The 23,829-nt window shown below is 38.1% G+C and overlaps 1 protein-coding gene across 5 annotated transcripts in view; it reads right to left on the bottom strand.

Moving 5' to 3' along the window:
* The window catches only part of st18 (ST18 C2H2C-type zinc finger transcription factor), a 40,263-nt gene that overhangs the window by 14,190 nt on the left and 2,244 nt on the right, over positions 1 to 23,829 (bottom strand). For 3 of the 5 annotated variants that reach the window (XM_034888315.1, XM_034888313.1, XM_034888314.1), the window contains exons 3-6: positions 6,715 to 6,830; positions 3,777 to 3,828; positions 2,905 to 2,935; positions 2,459 to 2,646 (exon numbers count right to left, since the gene is read on the bottom strand). In XM_034888315.1, the coding sequence (XP_034744206.1) occupies positions 2,459 to 2,646; positions 2,905 to 2,935; positions 3,777 to 3,828; positions 6,715 to 6,830 (387 nt within the window). Of the gene's footprint in view, positions 1 to 2,458; positions 2,647 to 2,904; positions 2,936 to 3,776; positions 3,829 to 6,714; positions 6,831 to 16,866; positions 17,107 to 23,829 lie in introns of those variants that run through there. The other 2 variants (XM_034888316.1, XM_034888317.1) reach the window with 2 other exon arrangements.

Raw genomic sequence — 23,829 nt, 5'->3', positions numbered from 1 at the left:
TTCTAATGTCATGTATTTATTTTGGAAGATAACTCATTAACTTCTTGGATTATTGAGTTTTTAAACCCTTATGGGTGGGATAAGATACCATATTTATATATGATAAATGTAGCACCACTATTGCAGATTAATAAATATACATGCATTTCTTCTTAGATTTTGCACTAATTTCATATAATCTCTTTTCTCTGGCTTATTTTGCTGAGTGCTCTGAATGATTTAATTTGCAATGACCTTTTGCCGTCTATCTTTTAGCATAAGTCCAGAAATCCTGGTCACATGTACAGAAAGCCACAAGATTGCTCAAAGCATCATGCACTGAAAGTCTGATCAGTGAAACAGACAAAGAGGGTTAAGGTTATCCTAAGTGCATTTGAAATAACACAATATTAACACTGCTGATTATATTAAGTCATGGTCAGTGATTAACAATGGGAAGCTATCATCTGGATTGATTTGACAAAATCTCTCTTGATCCTTCAAAACCATTCAAACTTCTGCTTGATTTAGGCTTTTTGGACTGTGAGGATTTTTCCTTTCAGTAGGCTGTGGACCCATATCCTCTTAAGTGGCTAGACATCAGATATTCGATAGGTTGAGAAGAGATAGATAGATAAATGGATAGATAGAGATTGTGAGAATCAGATCACACACTGTTGAGGATGATACAGATACAGACATTATTATTAACGGGAGCAGCACAAAAACTTAATCCCTGACCAAAAGAGCTTTAACATAAAATATGTGACACTAACAAAAAGACAACTGTTTTTGTAGATATTTGATTTTGTACTGTTTTAAGTGCGGTGGAACTTGGCATGTCTGCTTTCATACGCATTTTGCAACATGACAGTGTGTTATCATCAGTTCCCTGCTGTAAAGAAATATTTGAAAAGAGGAGTCTAAAAACAAACCCTTTTGAAAGACAAATTAAAACCAGTTACACATATTTACATGTATGAGGCAAGCAACAAGGGTTTTGTTTTTCATCCAGATGGACTCCACGGCCCGACACAGCCGCAAACAGTCAGACGAGCACACAGGCGTATACACACACACATACATGCAAACACAGATACACAGAAGTGCAGTGAAAAAAGGAAAGAGATGGAGGAAAAAAACTTGGATCCCTCCGGTGGTTTGTGTGTTGGAACAGGTGAACAGTTTGTACTCCAGAATAGCCATTACCAGCACTCTGCAGCAGGGCTGCAGTTGGCTGGAGTTGAACGCAGTGTGGCTCGACCAAACGAGAGGCTTATTTTTCTCCCTTTTTGTTACAATGCAGATATGAACAGCTTCCCACAGCAAATATTCTTACTGCATCCAGTCTACTTTTCCAATTTTTGTTTTTCCACACAAAATAGCCCCCAAATCTGACAATAAAAGCAAAATATGTTCTGAATCAATACCTGTGTTCATTTGACACTCTTCAGACTTTTCTTTGTTATTCTTGCAGTATTTTGTTTTATTTTAAAAGCTAGTCCGCTAATGATCAGGTTCAGATAAGGACAATGTACAGCAGTCCATCAGCATTAGATGATACAAAGAAAAAATATCACAAATATACAACAAAAGGAAAAACTAATGATGAACAGTGAATTTTTTTAGATCATTGAAATGTAATATGGAAACAAATACATTTCATATCCAATGAATCCACACAATTCAGTGAGCTACTCTCCTGGTCCATTTAACTACACACATGTGTACTATAATGAGCTGTAGACATTATGCCTAATTATGTATTAGACTGTGTTAGAGGGCCTAACAAAAGCTTTTGAAAGGGACAATTACGTTTGTTGCTTAGTTACATCGTTAAAAATATACCAAATCAGTGCAGATTATAGTGGGCAAGAATGCACATGTACACCACGAGCATTGTTGCCAAAATGCACAAAATTTAATTCATTAAGGGAAAAAGAAAACATTTTTGCGTGAAAGTATACAATTTTGAACTGTTGTTGATGAAATTATTTTGTGGTTTAGTTAAAATAGAAAATGTAAAACATTAGAATGAACGCCAAGTAATGTTGACGCCTCATTTGTTTCTCACAAAAGGCAACTTCCATGTTAATTCAGATTAAAGAATGGAGGAAGTTTAATTTAAATTAAAGTGAACTGGTGCACTCCCCCATTCAGTGTTTCATTCTATAGATTCAATGGGTTTTGGACTGGCTATTGAAAAAGGGACAGATGAGGGGTCTGAAATCTGGCCTCATCAGAAGAGGGTAAAGCCACGCCAAAAATATCATGGCAGATCAGCTGTCAAAACTTCAATTTGTGGACGTGAGACACAACTAATGTGGACCCAGCAGTGTAGTCTTTCACTTCCACTGCACAATGACTGCGGCTGCTGGCTGATGGCAGAGGGAGGGAAATATGAATGCAACAGATGGGATTTTAAAATTCAGCGTCAATTGTTCATCAAAACAGACAAAACAACAGGACATCTGTTTACCTGCTGGAGTGTCAATGTTCCTCAGCTCTTCTTTGTCCTGTGGCGGTGCCAGGTCCTCGCTCTCCTCTTCACATGCCTCGCTGGGGCTGTAGTGGCGGGGCTTCATCAGTAGGGACTTTCTCTTGTTGACGGGGGCGCCCTGCACCCCTTCCTGAGCACTCCTCTTCCTTGCCATGGACCCATATGGGCTGGAGGGAAGAGGGGAACGGACAAAAGGCACAGCAGGGTCAACAGAGGCCTCAGTTGGCTCATTTCAAAGGTCCACCTAATAAAATTTGAGACTTATTTTATGAAGTTAAAAACCCCTCTCAATGAATCACATCAATGTTTTGGAAAGAAAGACAATGTTGTCTATATATATATATATATATATATATATATATATATATATTCTTTTTTAGCATAAAAATAAAAAAGATGAGCAAATTCACATCATAAAATTTTACCTGTGAATCTCAGAGGTGCAATCGGCCAGCCCTGTGAAATAAAGGCCAAAACAGAACAGATAAAACGTCATGTTTACATTTCCACTACGGTAGCACAGCATCTGTCGATATATTCATCAAAGGATCAACCGACTCACTACTTTTGGGCGATTGTTAATGAAATTTTTTACAATGTTCTGTAAATATTTGTTTTGTAGATAATGATTTAGGGATGATACCACCTGGGTTAATCCTGCTTTATGCAGCCTTTAGCCATAGATTTTATTCTCTTTTACAATGCCATTGGGTGTAATCAGCACAAGGATGGAGAAGTGGTCTTGTCATTGATCTGAAAAGCTTTTCAGTCTGCTCATTCTCTGGGAGACCAACGGTAGTTCATCCTTTGACAACGTTGACAACATGATCTAAAAGGGTAAATCAATTTTCCCTGGGGCCTGCGTGAATCTCATTCAAGTCCAACCCCTACTCCCATGAAGCACAACCAATAATAACACTTTTCATGAATTTCCCCAGATGTAGTAATAGCTCCAGCGTGAGCAGGCGGGCCTCAGAGGCCCTGAACACTTTCATATTGACATATCCAGTCTAGAGTTTTTTTCAATCACACAATATATACACACTCCTTAACTAATTTGAGCCAGTGTTCCAATTTAATGAAGTTATTCCCCTCTGAATAATGAAATGGCAGTGCAGTGCTCTTCAGACCGGTAAGATAATATATAAAATTGACAGTTATAAAGTTGGATTGTTGAACCGATACCCCTAACCCATGGCGATAAGTGGTGTGTGTGTGTGTGTGTGTGTGTGTGTGTGTGTGTGTGTGTGTGTGTGTGTTTAGTTAAAAGCAAACTAAAACTGAAAGCTGCACTCACCTGTGCTACTGTTACATGTGTTCACGGTTTGCTCCTCACCTTCAGAATCCATCTGTAAAAAAAATACATAATGCAATGCACAGATTAGCCACTAAACAAACAGATTTTAATGTATTTCATTTATTGTTTTTGTTCTGTTTTTTATTAGAAATTGAAAAAGAATTTTAACGTGTTATAGATCATTGGGTGTTTTTTGTCAGCCAGTGAAAATTAAAATCAATTTGTGTGTACAACAACATCCCAAAGAGCTCCTAAAACATCATCATTATGCAAACACAAAGTAAAATGTTAGGGGAAATAAGTTTCAAAGGTGAGTTAAATGTAATGACACTAAATAATGACACTAAAGTACAGACAGCACCTCACTGTGTGTGTTTAGACAAAAATAGTTGCTAAAATCCATCCACTCTCGCTGGCTGTTGCTTGTGGGTCCCAAATAAAACCTATTAAACATAATTATTCCAGGCTGATGGTGGCTTATAGTGGTCACAGGCCAGTGAAATCTGTGAGTCATAGGATATGCTGTTACTTTTCCCTGGTAATGGGAAACATGACTCCTCTCTCTCGTTTGCTGTTGTGATTGAAGGCACTGACCTGTCATACATTTATAATAGGGGAGCAGGTGTGGCAGTGATGGACCTTAATTTCCTTTAATAAACCTTTTATGTGCCACACTCTTAATGCCACGCCGGGCCCTCAGAGGTCCTGCTCATAATAGGTTCATTACTTTTGATTACTACAGCCTATTGAGACAAACAACTCCCAAACACTATAGATTACATTCTGTAAAAACGAATGTACCTCATTAGTTTGTAACACTTTTCCACAGACATGCTTCAACATTTTTGTATAGATTTGTTGTTTTGAAGGCACAATGTTGCTCTTACATCCTGCAACCTGAGATTGTAACATGGACAATAATCAAAGTTCAAATGATGTTATCAGTGTACCGAAATATCTCCACTGACTGACACACATGTATCGCCAGGGTGTTATTTGTCTTTGACATATTAGAAGTGCCCGTCTTGTGTACATGCATAAAAACTAACAAATTCTTTTCATTTTATGTTTATTTTTTTTAATGATCGAATGAGTAATCAATAAAAAGAAACCTTAATGCTACAGGAATAACCTTTTGATGAGCATTCTAAAACCTCAGTTTATAGTCAGTCCTATGCCTGTCTAACTAATGAAACATAATTGCGCTTTAATATACTTCTGATTATAGCTCAACATATTTTTTACCGCAAGCTGCGTATCCAGTTTCATAAATTATATAAGTCTGACAAGTAAATTGCACCCTTTCTTTCAGTCGCAGTGCTTCACATGTGCCTTTCTGACATAATTATGAAACCTACTAGCAGATTTTGACAAAGTAAAGGCTACTGTATATCAAATTCACATAACCAAAAGTGACAAGTAACAAGAGAACAAGGAAAGCCTCCGTAGATGCTCTGGTGAACTAAGAGGTAGTCCTGGCATGGCAACATCATGGACAAACATGACGCTGAGTGTTTACAAAAGCAGAACAAATATTCAGACTCAAATGAGGGGTTTTATTTGACCTTCCCTACACAATCTGGCTGATGACTTTATATAATTTACCTTTTCATTATTATGATAGTTCCTTTGCTCAGTATATTGTTTATTTTTTACCGAGTGCTATACCGTGCAGGTTAATAAAATTAGAATTTGGTCCTGAGCATGTGAAAGTTGAATGATAAAGCTTCAGTTTAACCCCCCATATTTAGTTGTAAGCTGTTAAGTGTTTCTCAATGTATTTGTCAACAACTATAATGCCTCCTGGGGGAGCCCACGAGTGGGGGCTGGTGTATAAACAGTAAAGAAGTGACAATATTCAGTTGTAATAATGTAAAAAATGTTTTTTTATGAGAGAAGTTATTTGGTGACAATCGCAGTATATTATAAACACTTAAATCAACTTAAACTCTGCATACAACTTCATTATAATGTGATTTATGAAATTTTTATATACTGCCTAGAAATACTAAATATGGGGTTACCAGTTACCAGTGGAATAAAAAAAAAATGTTTACTTAAAAATCTTATTCCAGTGTAATAACTGATATAATAACTGACTGAATAACCATGTTATTACAGTACAATTCTTTTTTTCTTTTTAGTATTAAACTGCACGTGTTTTTCACAGATTTTGCTCCGTTTTTTATTTTCTTACATTAAAATGATGTGTAAAAGCAATGCGTGTTTATCTAAATATTGTTTCCTTAGCTCTCTTGGCATGTTCTATCACATTTTGAGTAGTTGCCTTTTATTCACGAAAATTGTTGTAACAATTGGGATTTTTAACTTTTCCAAATAGTCATCAAACTGTAATAGGGCCCCCAAGTACAAACTTAAAGGTTGATAGCAGTGTTTAAGCGTGGTTTACTACGCAACATATTCATTAGCTATCACTGCAAAGCATTTCCCAAAGCATAAGCTCTTATATCTCGTCTTATATTTGATCTTAACAGTATGTTTGCTGTATTCTCGATCCCTCTAGGCAGTGTATTATACCAGTGATCCTATTGTGTACTATTAAAACCCTGGGATGGTCCTTTTTTTTAGACCTTAAGACCTTGTAGCAGATCTCTGTAAACTTTTGGTATGATTCAAAGTACGTTTTTGATCAGGTACAAATCCAGCCGAGACAACCTGACTATCAACCATCACTTTTGAATACTCAGCAATACCTTTTAAAAGAGTATATTATCTGGCAGCCACCCACAGCCCTGAATAAAAAAATAAAAACAATCTCCGTTTGTGATCAAAGGGGTCAAAAGACCAGTGACACCCAAACACTTAGCATGCTACTTATCCAAAACACTGTTATGCAATCATTTAGAGACCTTTTGTCCCTGACAAAAAGTTTTTTTTTTAGTTTGTACTATTCAAGCGCTGTAGTCCGATTATTTACCTTTGATTGTAGTTTTCCGAGCTCTGTGTAGGATAAGATGCCAGATCCGCACTGTCCACCCTGGTTAATGCTTTCCCACTTGTTATCTCTCAGGAGGTGATCATGTAATTCATTATCTATAACAGGAAGGAAAAAACACCAGATACATATATACAAACCTGCAACTTTTTTTGCTTTTGTAGCATATGTGAAAATCAATGATATGTCTCTAAACCATCTTCCTGGAGGTTTTTATCATTACTTTTTCCTAACCAAGAGGCGTGGATGTGTACATAGTGCAAAAAAAGGTGGAAAAAGCATATTAATACCTATCAGGAAATAAAGAACACGATGCAAATTGATTGCTTGACAGATCAAATTGCTTACTTCTAATTAATACAAAACATCCAAGAGGGAAAACAAGGATGAACACAATGAGTACATTAAGCCTCTTCACTTCACAGATCTTATTATGGAATTATTTATGTCTGTTAACTTTGAAAAAAAAGAAGAAAAAAAACATCTTCTTAATTATAGCTCACTGAGTGCTTCCCCAGAAAAACAAAACTGGGGGGAGGAGAGAGAAGAGAGGGCAAGTGAGGGAGGGTTCTTCACTCAATATCATTAGCATATGAAAAAAGACTCTACTATTTGAGTTGGTTCGTCATCTGCTGAATCATATTCATGCACTCTCCCCCCCCCACCCTCATACACACACCCCAAATCCAACACAAATAATGCTTCTCAGAGGACTGTTTCTCTGCGTCTAGGGCAGATTTCTCAGGGGGAAAAGAGGCAGCCTGATGCTGAGGGTCTATGAGATTTTCTGTGTTAATCTGGCTGCTTGCTGTCCTTGAGCCCAGCCCATTCCCCCCTAACCCCATCTGCTAGCGTTCCCACCACAGAGGAGAGAATAGGCTGCGACTGGGGGGTAGAGAAAAAGGGAGACCTTCCCAGTCTAGCAATCATGAATAACCATTGGCTAGCACCATTATCAGAAAGGCTGGATCCAAGCTGAAATAGTGGAGAGGAAATATCTGTAAAACACCCCAGCGGCCCTGTCATTACTCTAACCACAGTCTTACATTTATTTGTAAGTGTTGCTATTATTATTATTATTTTCATATACTGCCTTATTAATACTGTGCAGCTGCTGTGGATATTCATCACTGACCTTGAGTCTTTGTGTCCCCTTGTTCCCAGCTTATCCGCGCACTTGGGACGCTCTCTTGTAATTAACACAGACATTATTGGGATGGAGTAAAAAAAAAACTCAGTGGTACTGTGCTGATACCTCATCTTGAAACCAATAAAGCAAGCCAGAGTAGCAAAGTAAGATTCTGGAGACCATAAAATTAATTACATTATTTACATTTCCTTTAGATAGTCGGGTACAGGCGAGATGATATTAGCAATTGGCAAACGAGATTACACAAAATAAGATTTCAAAATGTCAGTGCTGCACACTCAACCGACCAACTGTTATGATTAGATTACTCTTTTAATATAATTACTGTCTAAGGCTGTGTGTGGAAACAATGCATACATAAAAAACAGGAGCCGCATCTTAACTGATTCCCATCCTTTCCTCCACAAGCCTTTTTCTCTCAACCTTTCTTCAACAGTATCATTTTGAATTATAGGGAACGGATGGGTGCTCTGTGCAAGGTCACTGTCTGGTGTGTCTCAACCCCCCCCCCCCCCCCCCCTTGTTTTTGTTTCCTCTTCCAGAAGCACACTGAGTAAAGGGTTAAAACTGGAATGGATTTAATTATGGAATGAATGGAATTATAATGCGCCTGCAGCAAGTTTTCCTCCTTATTTATTAAAGCAGCTGATGGGCCAGGTTTGATGAGCCACTTCTGGCATAATTGAGTCATCACACAAAGAGGGTTCCTCGCATTCAGAGTGGTTTTATCAGCAGCAAACAGACCTGATTACTGGCAATTACACTCTGATCTAGGGGAAGGAGAAAAAAGGGTAAATGTGCAGGGTAACTTCTGTGTTTATAGTTTACCCCAGGAATAATTTTCACATTAATTTTACATGCTAAGTGTTTTCTGTTTATGTATAATAAAGAGCAAACGGCAAGGAGATAGCACCCTTTACTTTCATATTTCCTTGTAATGAATGTCTTAGGATATAGTGAACGGATCATGATTTATATTTACCCTATAGGAGGTTTGAGGTGTGCAGAGAAGCAGCTAAACAGAAAGTCTAGATGAAGCAAAAAGTGAAACTGGCTCATGCTCACATCCATTCTGTGGAAAGCAGGTAAAGTGTATACAGCAATACAATTGCTTTTGCCATTTTTCATTGAGATGCAAATGCATTTGCGGAAATAAATTAAGCTCTGCTCAGAAATTGAAATCAACTTCTGTTTAGAGAGTATTTAGATAAACAACTTTTCTTTTTTGTCTTTTTTGTGAGGTGGCCAGGGAGCCATCAGACGCCCTGTGCCTAAATACCAGCTGGACATTAGAATAATGACTGAGATATATTTTAGGAGGGGGAGGGGACTAAAGAGGTCTAGGATGTTTAATTTATGTCTGAAACTTGGCATAAAATCTTTTTTCACAATGTTTAATCACGGTCACCTACATGGTAAAATGGACAGCTGAACAACACCTAACTACACTGGAAAGTTTCCTGTGTTTATAGAAATATAATTTTTTTGCAATAGAATTAAGAGACATAAGATACTGAACAGTGTTTATAAATGTACTTCCTTATACTCTCCTTTACTAATAAAGATTAGTTAAATTAGTACAATCTCAAATTCAGTGGAAAGAAAAATAACAGTCTTTTATTTGTGCTGTGTATGGTTATGCCCTTTCAAATAAAAAGAAGTTAAAAAAAAATACTGTATCTGAAAGAAAATTATTCTACCGGCAATTTATGAGCATCCCTTCGTCTGATCAAGGTTTCTGGAATTATGAAGACACAGTCAGAAATCTTGAAGTCAACTGCGATTTCAGATATAACAGCCTCACAGCTACCCTGACGGCCAAGCAAAGTGTTTGTGCCTTTTGCCAATGAGTACTTTTATAGAGGAGCGTATTGGCATCTTATCACTTCTCCAAGACGGAGATGCTTCAATAAGAGAACACAGCTCACAGAATTCTTAACAGACAATTAGGAGCCTGGCTAGCCGCTATCGCTTCAATGATTTGTTATGATGGCATAACTACAGGGGAAACTTGTTATTGGACGGAGTTAGCAAGAGTCCCATAAAAGAGTCAGATGGTGACACCTTTGCCGAGGTGATTTATGAATCTTGTAATCGCTTTCCAAAGTCATCCCAAAGCCTTCCCTCTAAATTGAGTTCATCTGGAGCCGGACCACACAAAGGCACCAAGTCCAGAACGTTTCTTCTGACATCAGAGAGCCAATTTCTGTTTTTGACCAAATTTCTGGTGCTTTTAGTTCCCTTATCGTATGAAAGGAGCATAGATGATATGCTATTTTATTTGTGAATTTCAATCCAATTAAGAACACCAAAATATTGAGACAAATACAATTAGTATCTTCTTGACTACGCTATACATCAATAGCATTATAAATGGAGTGGCGAACAATCCATCCATTGGCAAGTCTCCAGTCTGCCTAACCACTCTCATGTTAGTTTGACTCTTAGAATTCTGTCATGAACATGGTTTTTAAAAACCCGTCTAATTTGGGGACAGGTGTTTGGGGAAAAAGAAGTTCCAGCCCCAGTGTAACAATGAGCAGAGTAATCCCGCTCATTGTTCCTGCCCAAGGAGGCCCTTTCATGGAGGAGGTTGCATGAATGCTACCAGGTGGTCTGCAATTTAGAGAAACGTAGTAACAGCTCCAGCTAATCCCCCGTCACAAAAGGCAGGTCTCCAGTGCTCTGGGGCTCTCCGGGGCAAAGGGAAAAGTTTACCTCGAACACACAGTGTCTGAAAGGAGTCAGGGACTCGAGCAGTGATTCCTAATCAGATTGCGCTGAAGTGAACAGCTCGCATGGCAGCTGTAGTTTTCCCAGGGTTAATTACCTTTCACTGCTCTCTCTAAATGAGTCAGCTGTTCCTGTCATTAAACAACTCCACTCTATCTCTGCTCCTCTGTCCTCCACACACATGTGCACAAGGGTGTGCGTGTTCACACGCAAACACACACGCACAAACACGAAAAACCATGCAAATGTAGAGACGCACTTTTTGTATTTCTTTTGGTATTTTTTATCTATTGGATAGGTTGATCAAGTAAAAGACTATTAACACATTGATTATTTGAATATTATGGCAACTTTGATTCCTTTGCCAATCAGTCAGAGGTCACTGATATGGAGGATGCTGTGTTTCTATTCATGCTACTGATGTTTATGCAGATAGAAGGCAGTATTCCCAATACACCTCCCCTACCCTAGCAAAATAATACCAATCTGTCAAGGTCTTATTCTAAAGAGCCCATTAAGTACTAATTGAGTGTACATATATATGAAGCAAACATGTTCACATATGCGCACACGCAGACACACACACACACACACACACACACACACACACACACACACACACACACACACACATAGAGTCCAGCACTGATATAGTTGTGCTGTCATCAATTCTGAACAATCTGTCTGCTTACTGAGCTCAGTGGCTTAGGATGTTGGGGGAGTTTTAAGTGATTTTTGCCACTGTATGGTAAAATCCCTTGGCCACCTGGATTACAAACTCTAGTCCTTTAACTCATGCCAGTATAAATCCGTGTTAACTCGGATTTACCTCTGGCATATGAATTCTCCATCTGCGTAAGCTTTGTTTGGAATGAGTCGAACATAAGTATTTCATGCAGTAAGGATTTCCAATGGTGAATTCCTATTTCTGTGAAACACACACTGGGAGATAGTTCACAACTAAATTAGTTATTAGAATAACTAGAATAGCCTTAAGCACTGTTTCATTACACTCAAGAAGTAAGGCCTGTATAGCCGTTCACAACCAGGTGGAAGTGTGCAATGCTGCACTGTCAAATCCGAGTCACCATGGCAATGGATATAAACTCAGAGCTATACGCTGTGATCAAGAGTTTAATCAGATTCTTCGTACCAAGATTTTGCTTTGCTCATTGTCAGGCAAACATTATTTGCTCAGTTGTTCAAACACAAGCCCTGGTCTGCTACCAAAAGCGATCATGATAAAATAAAATATGGCATGAGCAGCATGAAGGATCTAAATTAAGTATTATCCAATATCCATACAATCTCTCACACTTTCACATACACACACACACACACACACGCACACACTTCGGGGATAGCAGATAGTTAAGCCAGACTATTTTGTACTTAAAAGGTTAGCAGGGCTGTTTTGTGAGTTTGATCCATGCTTGCCAAATCAGCAGATGGTCCATGAATATCATTATATGCATCAATAAAAGGAGTAATCTTTAACAAAATGTAAATTTGACTTAAGTCCAGGGTATAATATACGCAACGGACTTTAACCCAGTTTCCACCCTGACAGTGGAGCATGATAAGCTAATGCACTTAAATGTTTCTGTTACAGCAATCACTTCTGATGCTCCAGTGCTACTAAAGATATCAGAAAGAGGGGTCCGACGGAAGGTACAAGATATCTGCATTTTGTTTAAAATGTACATGTTTGTGTCAAAATGACATCTATTTGTTTTTGAGTGAGTGATTAAACCGGTGACTCTCTTGTGCTGTCATGCCTTTCTGTATTATGCCTCAGTGCTTTTTTTTAGATAAATCCTTGGACAACACTGTGTCAAGCTTAACTCAGGGACCAACAACATTAAACTATGTCTCAGTAACCAACAGCAATACCAAGTACAGGCACAGAGGCAACAAATACAAATCTTTTTCCTTTTTAAAACATAAAGTGCAATTGGCTCACAGAATGAAAAGTTTTAGCGGCAATTGAGAAGTTAAGAATGTGGTGATCTGATTCTGAGTCACATAAAACGGCATCACCGTTACTGACCCTTCAATGAATCTACTTATCTGAGCCTGAGGCTTACACAGCACAGCACATCCTCATACAGACAAACAGAATCACTTGTATCCTACATCTAAATGAGCCCATGTTAACATGTCCGACAGGGCAGAATCTGGAGCTTGACTTACCATGCCCCCTTTAGCCTTTGTTTTGCATCTCATAGTGACATCGGGGAGGAGACGGAGCAGAATGATATCGAGGTGGGGTACAGGGTAGTCCAGAGTCTCGCTGCTGAGTGTGTGTGTGTGTGTGTGTGTGTGTGTGTGTGTGTGTGTGTGTGTGTGTGTGTGTGTGTGTGTGTGTGTGTGTGTGTGTGTGTGTGTGTGTGTGTGTGTGTGTGTGTGTGTGTGTGTGTGTGTGTGTGCGTGCGCGCAGGGACACGGGGATATTCACCCGAAACGCTAAGCTTTTTTTTTTTCTTTTCTTTTTTTGTGTCATTCACTTAACAACCAATCTCATTAGCTGCTGGGCTACAATAAGCAGAATTATTTTCTGTGTAAATACACCACATGGTGATCCTCAAGGTAAGACCTCTGAAGGTCTTTATAATCACATAAAATATAGATTCAACCTTGATAAAAAAAAATCAATGGATAAGACAGACTGCTCCCTAAAATTAAATTGAATAAAACAGTAATTTAGAGTATTTTAATTGAGAAGTGACTTATATTCTTAAGGGTCTGTAGTAAAGAGAGTGGAAATGTCTAATTATGTGACTGTAATTAATTAATATAGCATGGTGATGTATAAACGTATACATGTAGCCTTGACTTGATCATGATACTCTGAGCACATACAGTATGTAATGATATAAGAAAGGATGATGGATGGATGCTAAGAACTGCTCCTACTTAGCTTTAAAAAAAAAAACTTAATGGATTTTGAGGGTAAATTATAGGATAGGTAATAAAAACTGCTTTCAAAATTGTTAACATATTAAGCTTTTTAACAAATCTCTAGCTGCTGTGTTTGTTGGTGCTGAACCATGAATTTGTGTAAAATGTAACTATTGTAAGTACTTGAAGTCATGACAGCTGTCTATAAGCATCAGGGACATGTCTATTGGCCAACTTGACCCTTGTTAGAAAACAAAACAAATACAAAAAGAGAATACTGCAGCCTGGGACTGCCGAGCCGGGTCACTGGAGATTTTCCAGACAAACGCCGCACAGGGGAGGGGAGAGGAGGAAGAATAAAAAGGACAGGCTCAGAATCTCATTTTAACAGACCGCACACAATCTGGGCTCCCACAGAACTATCTCTGCCTGACCGCTTTCTATTTATCCCTTATCAGTGTTTACCAACCGCTAGTTTTCTTTCATTCACACTGTGAGGCAGTTCTCTTACTATCAGTCAACAGCTGACACCGTGGAACAGCCTCAAAGGCGAGAGGAAGGGATCAAAACTAAACCAAAGCTGTTTAAACAATACAACAGAGGAAATAAATTCATAAATCCTAATTCTTCCCAACCCACAAGGGTATAAGCAGATCCTTTATAGTTAGGCCAACAAACAAAACCGCAGCCAATGAGGTACATTACAATCAAGGTAAATTCTGAAATATATTTTTAAAACAAGAAAGGCAGAATAAAATCCCATGTAATATTAATTGGGAACATTTCATAGTCTTGCCCTGTCAAGCAAATATAACTATTCACTAAGAGGTTTTTTAGTGTTGGGATTGTATTATCTTTTTAGGAAAATCGCACCTGTTTTAACATGGTTAACATTTTTAGGCCATTTTGCTGTGAAGTAGAACCAAGCTAAAAAAAAATATGAACGTGATTCTAAACTTACAGTTTATTCAGATTTTCTAAGGATTTATAAAATAATCAATGAATCCTTTTGGATCAGTCCATTTCTAAAAGAACAACTGGAAGAAGAAAAAACTACTTTAGTTATTTCAGTGTAAGCCTATATCATATACTGCATATCATTAGGGTTACTTTTATCTAGAATTCTACACACTTAATTATATATTATGCTAATTAATTTATTATAGGCTGAGGTTTAATTGATGCAATATTTATATGTTAATGCCTTTTATTGACATTGGAAAAAATTCCTGAAATATATATGGATTATACATTACACCAATTATAAACAATATTAGAGGCTGCCTGGAAAGACTAATTAACTTATAACGTGTTTCTAAGAACAAAAGTGAAAAGAATACATTTGAAAGGTATGTTGCTTTACATTTCTTTCTTAGTAGGACACACAAACAGCACTGTTTTTTGGAATACTGTTCAAAAGTTAAGTAATTAATTACATTTATCCTTTCACCAGCTGCTCAACAGCAGATGGATCATTCCTGAGACCTTGTTGAATTAAATCCACATAATTCATTTCCCTGGATTAACTAACTGAAAGTTTGAGTGGTGCAAAAACAGGTACACAATATGTAACAGACTAATATACTGAAGCTTTTTCGTGCAATTTTGTTGTTAGCTGACGGCAATTGACTTTTCAAAATCAAAAGTATGAATAACTTTTATATTTTTGTTTCTTTGAAAGAATGATGTATATAGACAGAAATATATTTTTCCATCACAGAAGTTTAGTGTACATTGCAGCTATATGACTAAGTTTGTGAATCCAGTTTTGTTTAGCAGCAGGTACCATGGACAGTTCCTGGAGGCAAAACAGAGGTTGCATTTATGTGTTGTGTAGCAACTAACATCCCTGTGCTTTGAAGCAGAGGGTGGGGATCAGAGAGGAATAATGCCTCCTTACTTATCACTGCTTAACCACACTTCCCTGCTATAGTCTGGGCTGCTTCTCTAATCAATAGAGGTGTAACTTTATAAAGCCGCTCACAAGTTCTGTCTTCACAGGTTATCATCTTTGAATAACTTGCCAAACTTTTCAAAGGATAATTGAAATGTGACACAGCTACACAATGCTGTGTTATTCAATGTCTTTTTTGTGTGTTGAGATGTGAGTTGACTGAAATAAGCTGATGAAGTTGTGATTAAATGGAGTCTAACAGGCAGAATATTTTTTATTTTGCCACTACTGAAATTCTCCAAACCTAAAGATGATTTAACACCTCAATCACAGAGTATACTGTCTCCGAAAGACATGGCATTTAGAAGTGACTGGCAGACACAGCAGATGGTTACGTACCTATTCTCTCACATACACCCTAAAATGTTTATTTTATGTTTTTCAAAAGAATAAAGAACAAAATTTAAAAAGACATTGGAGTTGTGATAACAGGACAATTAGTTCAACCGAGGCCCAAAGTCTGGTCTAGCTTAAAAAAAATCCTACTGTTGTTTAGCAATGATCAACTTAAAGTTGGTCGTAAAGCAGGTTGTGAGCCATTAGTGTTCCGCATGTCACTAGTAAATGATGAACTTTTCTAAACAGCATCTGTCCTCCTAAATCAATAGTTGCTCTGGATCCTGTTGAGTGTTTTGACCCCTCTGAATTTATTAAGACTTACCAACATATAACACAAAAGTTCACTTGTAGACTGGGTTACTAGCACACTACATTTAGCTTTACCGGACCGGAACAGGACGCAATAAAAATAATTCCGTGACTGTTCAATTATGTTTTTGGAACATAGAGTCAATGTTTAAGTGCATTAGGCTCAGTGGTCTTGTACAGTATGTACAGCTGTCACTGTCAAAGCCACAGGCAACCTGACAATGCTTTGTCTCTGCATACAATACAAACATGTGCTCTTCTAAGACGAGCTTATACTCCACACAAATGCTATGAATTTAATCTAGATAGACGGTATCTCCTGCTATCTGGATGATCAAAAATAGGTCATGCCTCTCAAAAAACAGTTTGAGCCATTTAATCTCCTCTGAAACTGTCTGAAACCTGGACAGAAGCTGCGCTCGCTTTTCAGCAAAGATTTGTAACATCACTGATTTGTATCAAGCAAACAAATGTTCATCACCAGTGCAATATTTTCTAAATACTCCCAGACACACTATAAAACAATTGCCAGCATAATAATATTTCACATAATCTTGTAAAAATCCACAGAACACAAGTGTAGCAGCTGAGTGAATCTCAGTGTAAATCTAAGTAAGTTTCTATCGCTCCTGTTTTCAGATGACAGCATCTAAGCGTGTCGTTCACAAATGCGATACAGAGTATCAGTGATGATAAATGCTGACCAAACCGACATTATGTATTAAATAAAAAGAACTTTGACACCAACCTAGTGCTGTGATCCAAAAAGTTTGATTTTCTCCCAGTCTCTTGATAGCTGAGCTGGTGCTGTGGCTTTGAAAGGTAGTCCCCAGGAATATGACATACTGTGCCTTTGACAGCCTCGAGATAAGCACCTGCGTTCGGGTCCCTTTTTACGTCACACCTCCCCATTCACAGCCCTTCAACATGATGCACATTTGCACATCAACAGCCACCAACCCCCCTCCTCGCTCTACTCCCACATCCGCAAAACACACAAACAGGCACACAAGAAGGCAGATGCGCGCACTAGCCTCTACTCATGCGCGCATACACTCGCACAGACGCCACAGATTTGTGTGCGCTTAGCGAAGATGCAACATACATGCAGGCATATACACATGTATACACACTCACAGGTGATTTATTTCCTTTTTTTAGCTCATTCTTCCAGTCTTATTGATATTTTTATTTATACACTGATCCTTATTCTTAAATGTTAAAAAAAAAAAACTTTCTCTTGCTTTGTCATAAGACCAGGGCATATGCCCTCCCAAGCTCCTCATACATCACTCATCATGCAAATGAGAGGGAATGTCACTCCTCAGCAGCAGATGGCCAGGGATGATAACAATGGCTCAACAGACCAGTTTCAATGTCTGCGACTTTATCGCTACGGCAACAACAAAAATAGATGATATGAAATCCTTGTCTGTTAATTTGATTTCCCCCCTTTTTAATGTTTGTACCTGTCAGTCTGTTTCATTTCTCCTAGACCATTTGAATGTAAAAGCTTTGTCCAGGCTTTTCTGTGACAAGAAGTCTGGCTATCAGTAAAAGGCAGAGACCTGGAAATGATTTTTGGTGACTACGGAAGGCTGCCTAGCAGTTATTCAAGTAATTAGGTATAATTCCTCCCTGTAGGCCATGTTACACTCCTGAGTTAGCTCATGCGTTCGACAGGACTGGATAGAGACAGGGAAGAATGAAAGAAGAACGGAGCCCCGAGAAATCACAAATGCAGCTTTTCAAACACCCCCCAGCCAAAGTGATGTCACCCTGCGTCCTGCTGACTCCTGTTCATACAAGCCCCCATAGCAGAGAGTAAACAGTGGAAGCGTTTAGCAAACAGGGCCAGATTACAATGACAAAGGGAACCACACTTCTGGGTGGAGCCTGGGGCAAAGGAGGGCAAAAGAGGGGGGTGGGATGGTGTGGCTCAGGATTTAAAATAAGTGATACCCATAAGGGGGCCCACCCTTTAAGATCCAAGCATAGCTTTCCCCAGCTGATGGTTGGGGCCACCCATACATGCTTATCTGTCGCTGACGTCCCCCCCAGTCCCGGGGGACCGACGTGTGAACACAATATGTAATAATACTATATTTTCTGTTCTTTTTTCTGTGATTTGTGCATTTGATTATGGCCGGGGACTTGAGGACGGAGAATATCATTACTTAAGGTTTGGCAGTTGATCATCACCTTGTTTAATGCCTCATTTAAAAGTCTAATTTCTAACTGTCTTCAAGAGCCAATTCATGGTACACTGTGAAAGAGACATACAAAGAGAGTCGACCTGCTGTGTTTTCCCCTCTTTTCACCATTTGTGCCTGATAATCGGACAAACATATGAAAGTAAAGAATCTTCTATCTAAGCATCTTATCAAATAACATGTTCTTTGTTTGCTGTTGCAGACAATCTCGCTGTGAGGACACAAGCTTGTTCTAGGGATGATTATTTCATGTCCTGAACTAGACATCAATATTGTTGGGGGAAAAAAACACAAAAATCAACTCATGTAAAGCAATCTTGACAAATTGTGAGACAGTAACATATTAAGGACTACACTGCATCGCTATTACAAAATGTGACATTTTATTTTGGCCCTAACATCTATTTGAATCTGAAAAAATAAAAAGAGAGAGAGGGAGAGAGATAGAGAGAGAGAGAGAGAGAGAGAGAGAGAGAGAGACCTAATTTGGAGCAGGCATAGAACACAAACTAGTGTTTTGTCAAGCTATTTCGTCAACTGAAAATGTGGGCATAACTGGAGAGAGCTGATGGAGAAATGAAAGAGTGGGTTGGACAAAATTACATGTCAAACAAGGGTTCACATTTAAAAAGTCCTGCTCATATTTGTAGAAAGTGTTTGATTGCATTTAGAAAGGTATTACAGTGGGTCACATCTGTGTCTAAAAGCTTTTTGCATTCTGCTGCAAATTATGTAAGCAACGTGAAGGGTCACATCACCCTGTTGTTTCGAGCACTATACCTTCCTCCTGTGAAACCTACACAAATATGTTTAACTGAATTCTTCTAATGCACTGCAGGATCAAAATGTCAGCAGTAAAACTTCAACAAACCCCCTCACTCAACACCCCGCCCCGTAATTTTAACAAAGCAAAGCGACTAATTTCACATGGCAGCCCATACACCCAAACAACAATGCATATTCACACTGTGCCATTGAAAATGATAGATGTGTAAAAATCTATATTAAACTGTGGTTAATTTCAGCTATAATGCTTTAAGCTTGGTCTAAAATGACACAAATGCTTCTTCTTGGTGGTGCTGAACCCTCATTGTGCAACCACTTGATGCCGCTTGTTCATCACACAAAGTCACATAAAAGGACTGAATTAAAATTTAAAAAAATATTTGCATATGCAAATAGCAGCAACCAAACACAAGTACATGTTGTTGATATGGCTCCAGGATGTATAACTATCTTTATGTTAATGTCACTAGACAGGGAATATTCTTTCGAAAATATAGTACATTTTTCATGGGGATCATTATCTACACTGGATGTCACTGTGTTTTAGTTAAAAGAAATGATTAGATTACTTCCCAGCAATCCCCTCTGGGGTGATTTACGTGCGACCATAGGCAACCTTACAATATGTTTATTCAGTGTCCTTTGAAGACACTTGTATAACATTTCAAACGTTTTATGGACAAATGTAGGTCTTCTATCTATGCCTTGAACTAATGCCTTTTGGAACTAACTGGCTCTGTTATATTTCAATTTCTTGTCCAAGCCCACTAAATCTTCATCTCATGGGATGTAATATACTTGGGTAGTCTTCAAAAACTAATAGAACAAAACAAAGCGGTCAAAGATACAGTTTTACTACATGTGACGGGTTACCAAACATGGATGTTTGTGTGTAAAAATCCCAATGAGACTGTATGTTGCGTGCATGGCAATAAATGCAATCCCTAAATCCACATGGTTCCAGAAAGCTAGTTGATTTAAAGGGTTGCCTTTCATAATTATACGTATAATTGCAGGTCTAAATCATTTACCGTAATGAAAAGCATTAGTAGCCCCCAACTGGTTCCCTACATTTACTGCCCTGAAATAAGAGCATCTCGTTGCAACAAACTGGCTAAAGATCAGTGACAAGTAACCAAATTTGAACTTTTGTGGTGTAGAAAACACAATACCGGCTGTAGATTGTGTGCATGGAAAGACAAGTTTACTCCTAAAACCATGTAGATACAGAGAAATGTAGATTATTATGCTCATATTTCATAACTATTTGGTTACCTGGGTAGCTTGCCTGGTAGCCATATATAGAGGTTTACTCCTTGTTGCAGCGGTTGCAGGTTCAACTTTGCCCTGTGGCCTTTTTCTGCATGTCTTTCCCCATTTCATGTCTTCAGCTGTCCTATACAAATAAAGGCCTAAAATGCTGGAAAATAATCTTTATTTTTTATATAACTGCATGTTTATATGATCCAATAACAACTAAAGGCATCAGTCTTTGGTGGTCACTGTTGGTTCCTTATATTTACTGACCTCATATGAGAGCATCTGATTGCTTACATCTAAGAAATTAATGGCATGAATGGTTAGTTAATTTCTGGCTTTTGTAGTTCATAGGCCGTGGACTCATTGTGTTGTGTCATTGAGAGGTTAGGTCCAGATCTGTGCGTCTCTCGGGGTCCCTGCCCATCTTTTTTACTCAGGCGGGCAGACAATGAAGCAGACACGCCTACAAATGGCCAGATAAGAGCTTGGATGTTCAGCCAAAAACGAGCATCTAAACAATGGTAACAGGTGTGTATAATGTGTGCTTTGATAATGACCTTGGTGGCCATAATAGTATGTCTAGACACAACTAACAGGAGGCATTTCTGTCTGGTCTCAGAAGTCCCGTGGGTGCTCAATTGCAAGATCCTAAGGCACAGATATTGGTTGGTTAGTCATTAAAACTAAAATAAAATGTGTTAGATAATGTAGCACACAGATTTGTTTTTTTATTGTGACAACAAAAGCATGAGAAGCATCAGAAAAGTTAAGTCTTCCACTCAATAGAATTTTTTTTTTTTTTGTCTTTAAAATATTTGTAGGGTAGTTTGCATAATAAGCTAAAATCATCTTGAGTATTCAGAGATATGCACTTGAATAAATAGAAAAAAACTCCATTAATGTGGATGGCTTGCAATTTTTGATTGCACCAGACACAGGAAGCTTGCTGACATGAACTAAAATGCAAATGTCCTTTGAGCAAAACAAAGAAATTGATTATGAAGTTAGTTTCTTCAGCACAAGTAGCTGGCTTTGAGTGATTAATGGGGGTGGGTCATTGATTTCTTTTTGTTTGGATCTTGGTTAACTTTCTGGAGACACAATTATAATTTGTTTCTCAACAATAAATCCAATCTAGCTTGAGCAAATTAAATTTTCCCTATGGCCTCTTCTGTGTCATTTTACATCTAAAAAGGATTGTTATTAAAGGCATTGCATGTAAATGTCTGCTTTTTTGCTCATATTTGTTACATTTCTGATTAGATATTGTTTTTGTTTTTATATTACAAGGTGAGAAACTCCTAAGACTTATAAAGAGCTGTTTACAGGGATCTGTTTGACTTGTTTGCCATGGTGCCAGGGGTTAATCTTAAATTTCTCACTTCATTAGCTGCATGTCATAAACCACAACATTTCTGATGAGCCATCTATCTACAGTATTTGAGAAATAGTGTCTACATTGTCTGAAACATGCCAAAATGTTGTGTATTTGTTGAATGAGCACATATTGTCTATCTCTACACTAACTCTGCAAAAGGTCTGTTAAATGTGTTTGAGTGATCGGCATACTGTACTTTATATTTCTGCATATTTGCAAGTCAAATTGCAGTGTTACAGACTACTTTATTAAAAGGCTTTTGCCATATTTTTCAGCTTTGCAACTTTGGAAACTTCCACAGATCCAGACATTTATACTTCCTGATTTCTCGCATCATCTCTCCAAGATAGTGATAATACGATTTCTGTGTTTTTCGCTGTTGAGAAACAAACTGGATTATGAACAGATCACTACATAAACAGCTTTCTAAAAGGAGGCAGCTATTTTAAAAAAGGCTGAAGAAATGCAAAGAGGGATTTAAATTTTAATTTGAATTTATTCCAGCAAGTGAAAGGTTCTTTTGAGAGGGGATTTCAGCAAAGATGATGGTATTTAAAAGTGATAAACAAGCATCTAAACCTCCAGTGGAAAACAGTCATTTTGCTCCTTTCTAGTGTAAGGGAGGAATTGGGCTTGCTATGGTCACATCTAAAAAATAAGAATAAGTAATAGTAGTAATTAAAATGTTAATAAGCGATATCCATGGAGATATTTCAACTGATTTCTGTCCTAAATTGTGTAATTAACATTTTATCTTGACACACCTTGTGACTCTGGATGTATAGCTATATGTCCTCAGGTGCATATTCCTGTTGTCTGTGTACTTGGCATAGCGTACTTCATACTGTATATGGATGCTTAAAAAAATCGTTCACACTTATCACATGCAATTTAAATCTTGTGCCGCAACACTGGAGAGGAACATCAGGCTAAGTTTAAAATGAACTGCCTTACAAATCAGGACTTGTGTTAATTAAGGATTGTTGGTGTGCAGTTTGAAACAATATCTGGAAAATCTAGTGAATTTAGTGAGTCGTCGAATGTCAAATTTATGTGACAAAGGATGACTAACCAAGGCTGTCATCTAGTGCATTCATAATATAAGGATTATAATGATATGACTGGATTTCAAATGTTCCTACTCCCTTTTGGATGACCACTAAACTTAAGCAGAGAAACCTATGCCACACAAGAAAGACAAAGAGTTACATCATTTTGTTGAACAGTTAATCCGATCATGGACAGTGTTTGTGCATTTGCTATCTTCGGAAAATGCCAGCAAAGGCGCTAAGTAAACCTATTTTACAAGACTCCCTCACAAGGATACAGTGCCAGTATCGGGATACAATTTCACACAGTGGCATGGCTCAGTCACATAACCTAAGCAGGCTTAGGAAAATGGAACACTACAAAGTATTGCACTTTCTTCCTGTATGTCTGTTGCGGCAAATAAAATGCTTGGATGACTGATGTGAGTTTGAGCATGAAAGCCAAAGTGAACTAATGGCTGAATAGCATGTAGATACTGTTGTTAATGCTCCGAGTTGTTTAAAATGGTAGATTATGAACGTGTGCACCTGGCATTCTGCGGGCTAGCCTGGCAACACTCCTCCCTTGTAATTATAATGAACAAACAGTAATTCAGGGTTGAGGCTGAAAAACGAATGATGTCCTCTGAGACAGCTTGTTTTAATGGTTATGCAGAAGAGTTCCTAGAAGTACAGATGGCAGATGCAATGCCTTTTAAGCTATTTACAGATCGTGCACTTCAAGGTATGGAAAGACCCATAGTGTGAGGCCATATTGCTCTTTTGCGCTCCTGGATTATACATTAGGCTGGTTCAACTAATGAAAGATATATTTTAGAGCATGTTTATTGCAATTTTGAATTCTTATTATACTTATAATTTATATACCATTGCAATTGCGCCATAAAAACTGCACGGCCTGTTTTATACCCCACTGTTCTTACTGTGTCCACAAAGGGGTGCATTTGCTCAGGACTTGGGCCTTCATGTAGTCTTTAATTGCAGATTGTCAGAAGCCATATTTCAGGTTTTTGGAAGAATACAAA

This window comes from Etheostoma cragini, chromosome 12 (assembly GCF_013103735.1).
Source record: "Etheostoma cragini isolate CJK2018 chromosome 12, CSU_Ecrag_1.0, whole genome shotgun sequence".
Taxonomy (NCBI): Eukaryota; Metazoa; Chordata; class Actinopteri; order Perciformes; family Percidae; genus Etheostoma; species Etheostoma cragini.
This window is presented reverse-complemented; position numbering and strand designations above follow the sequence as displayed.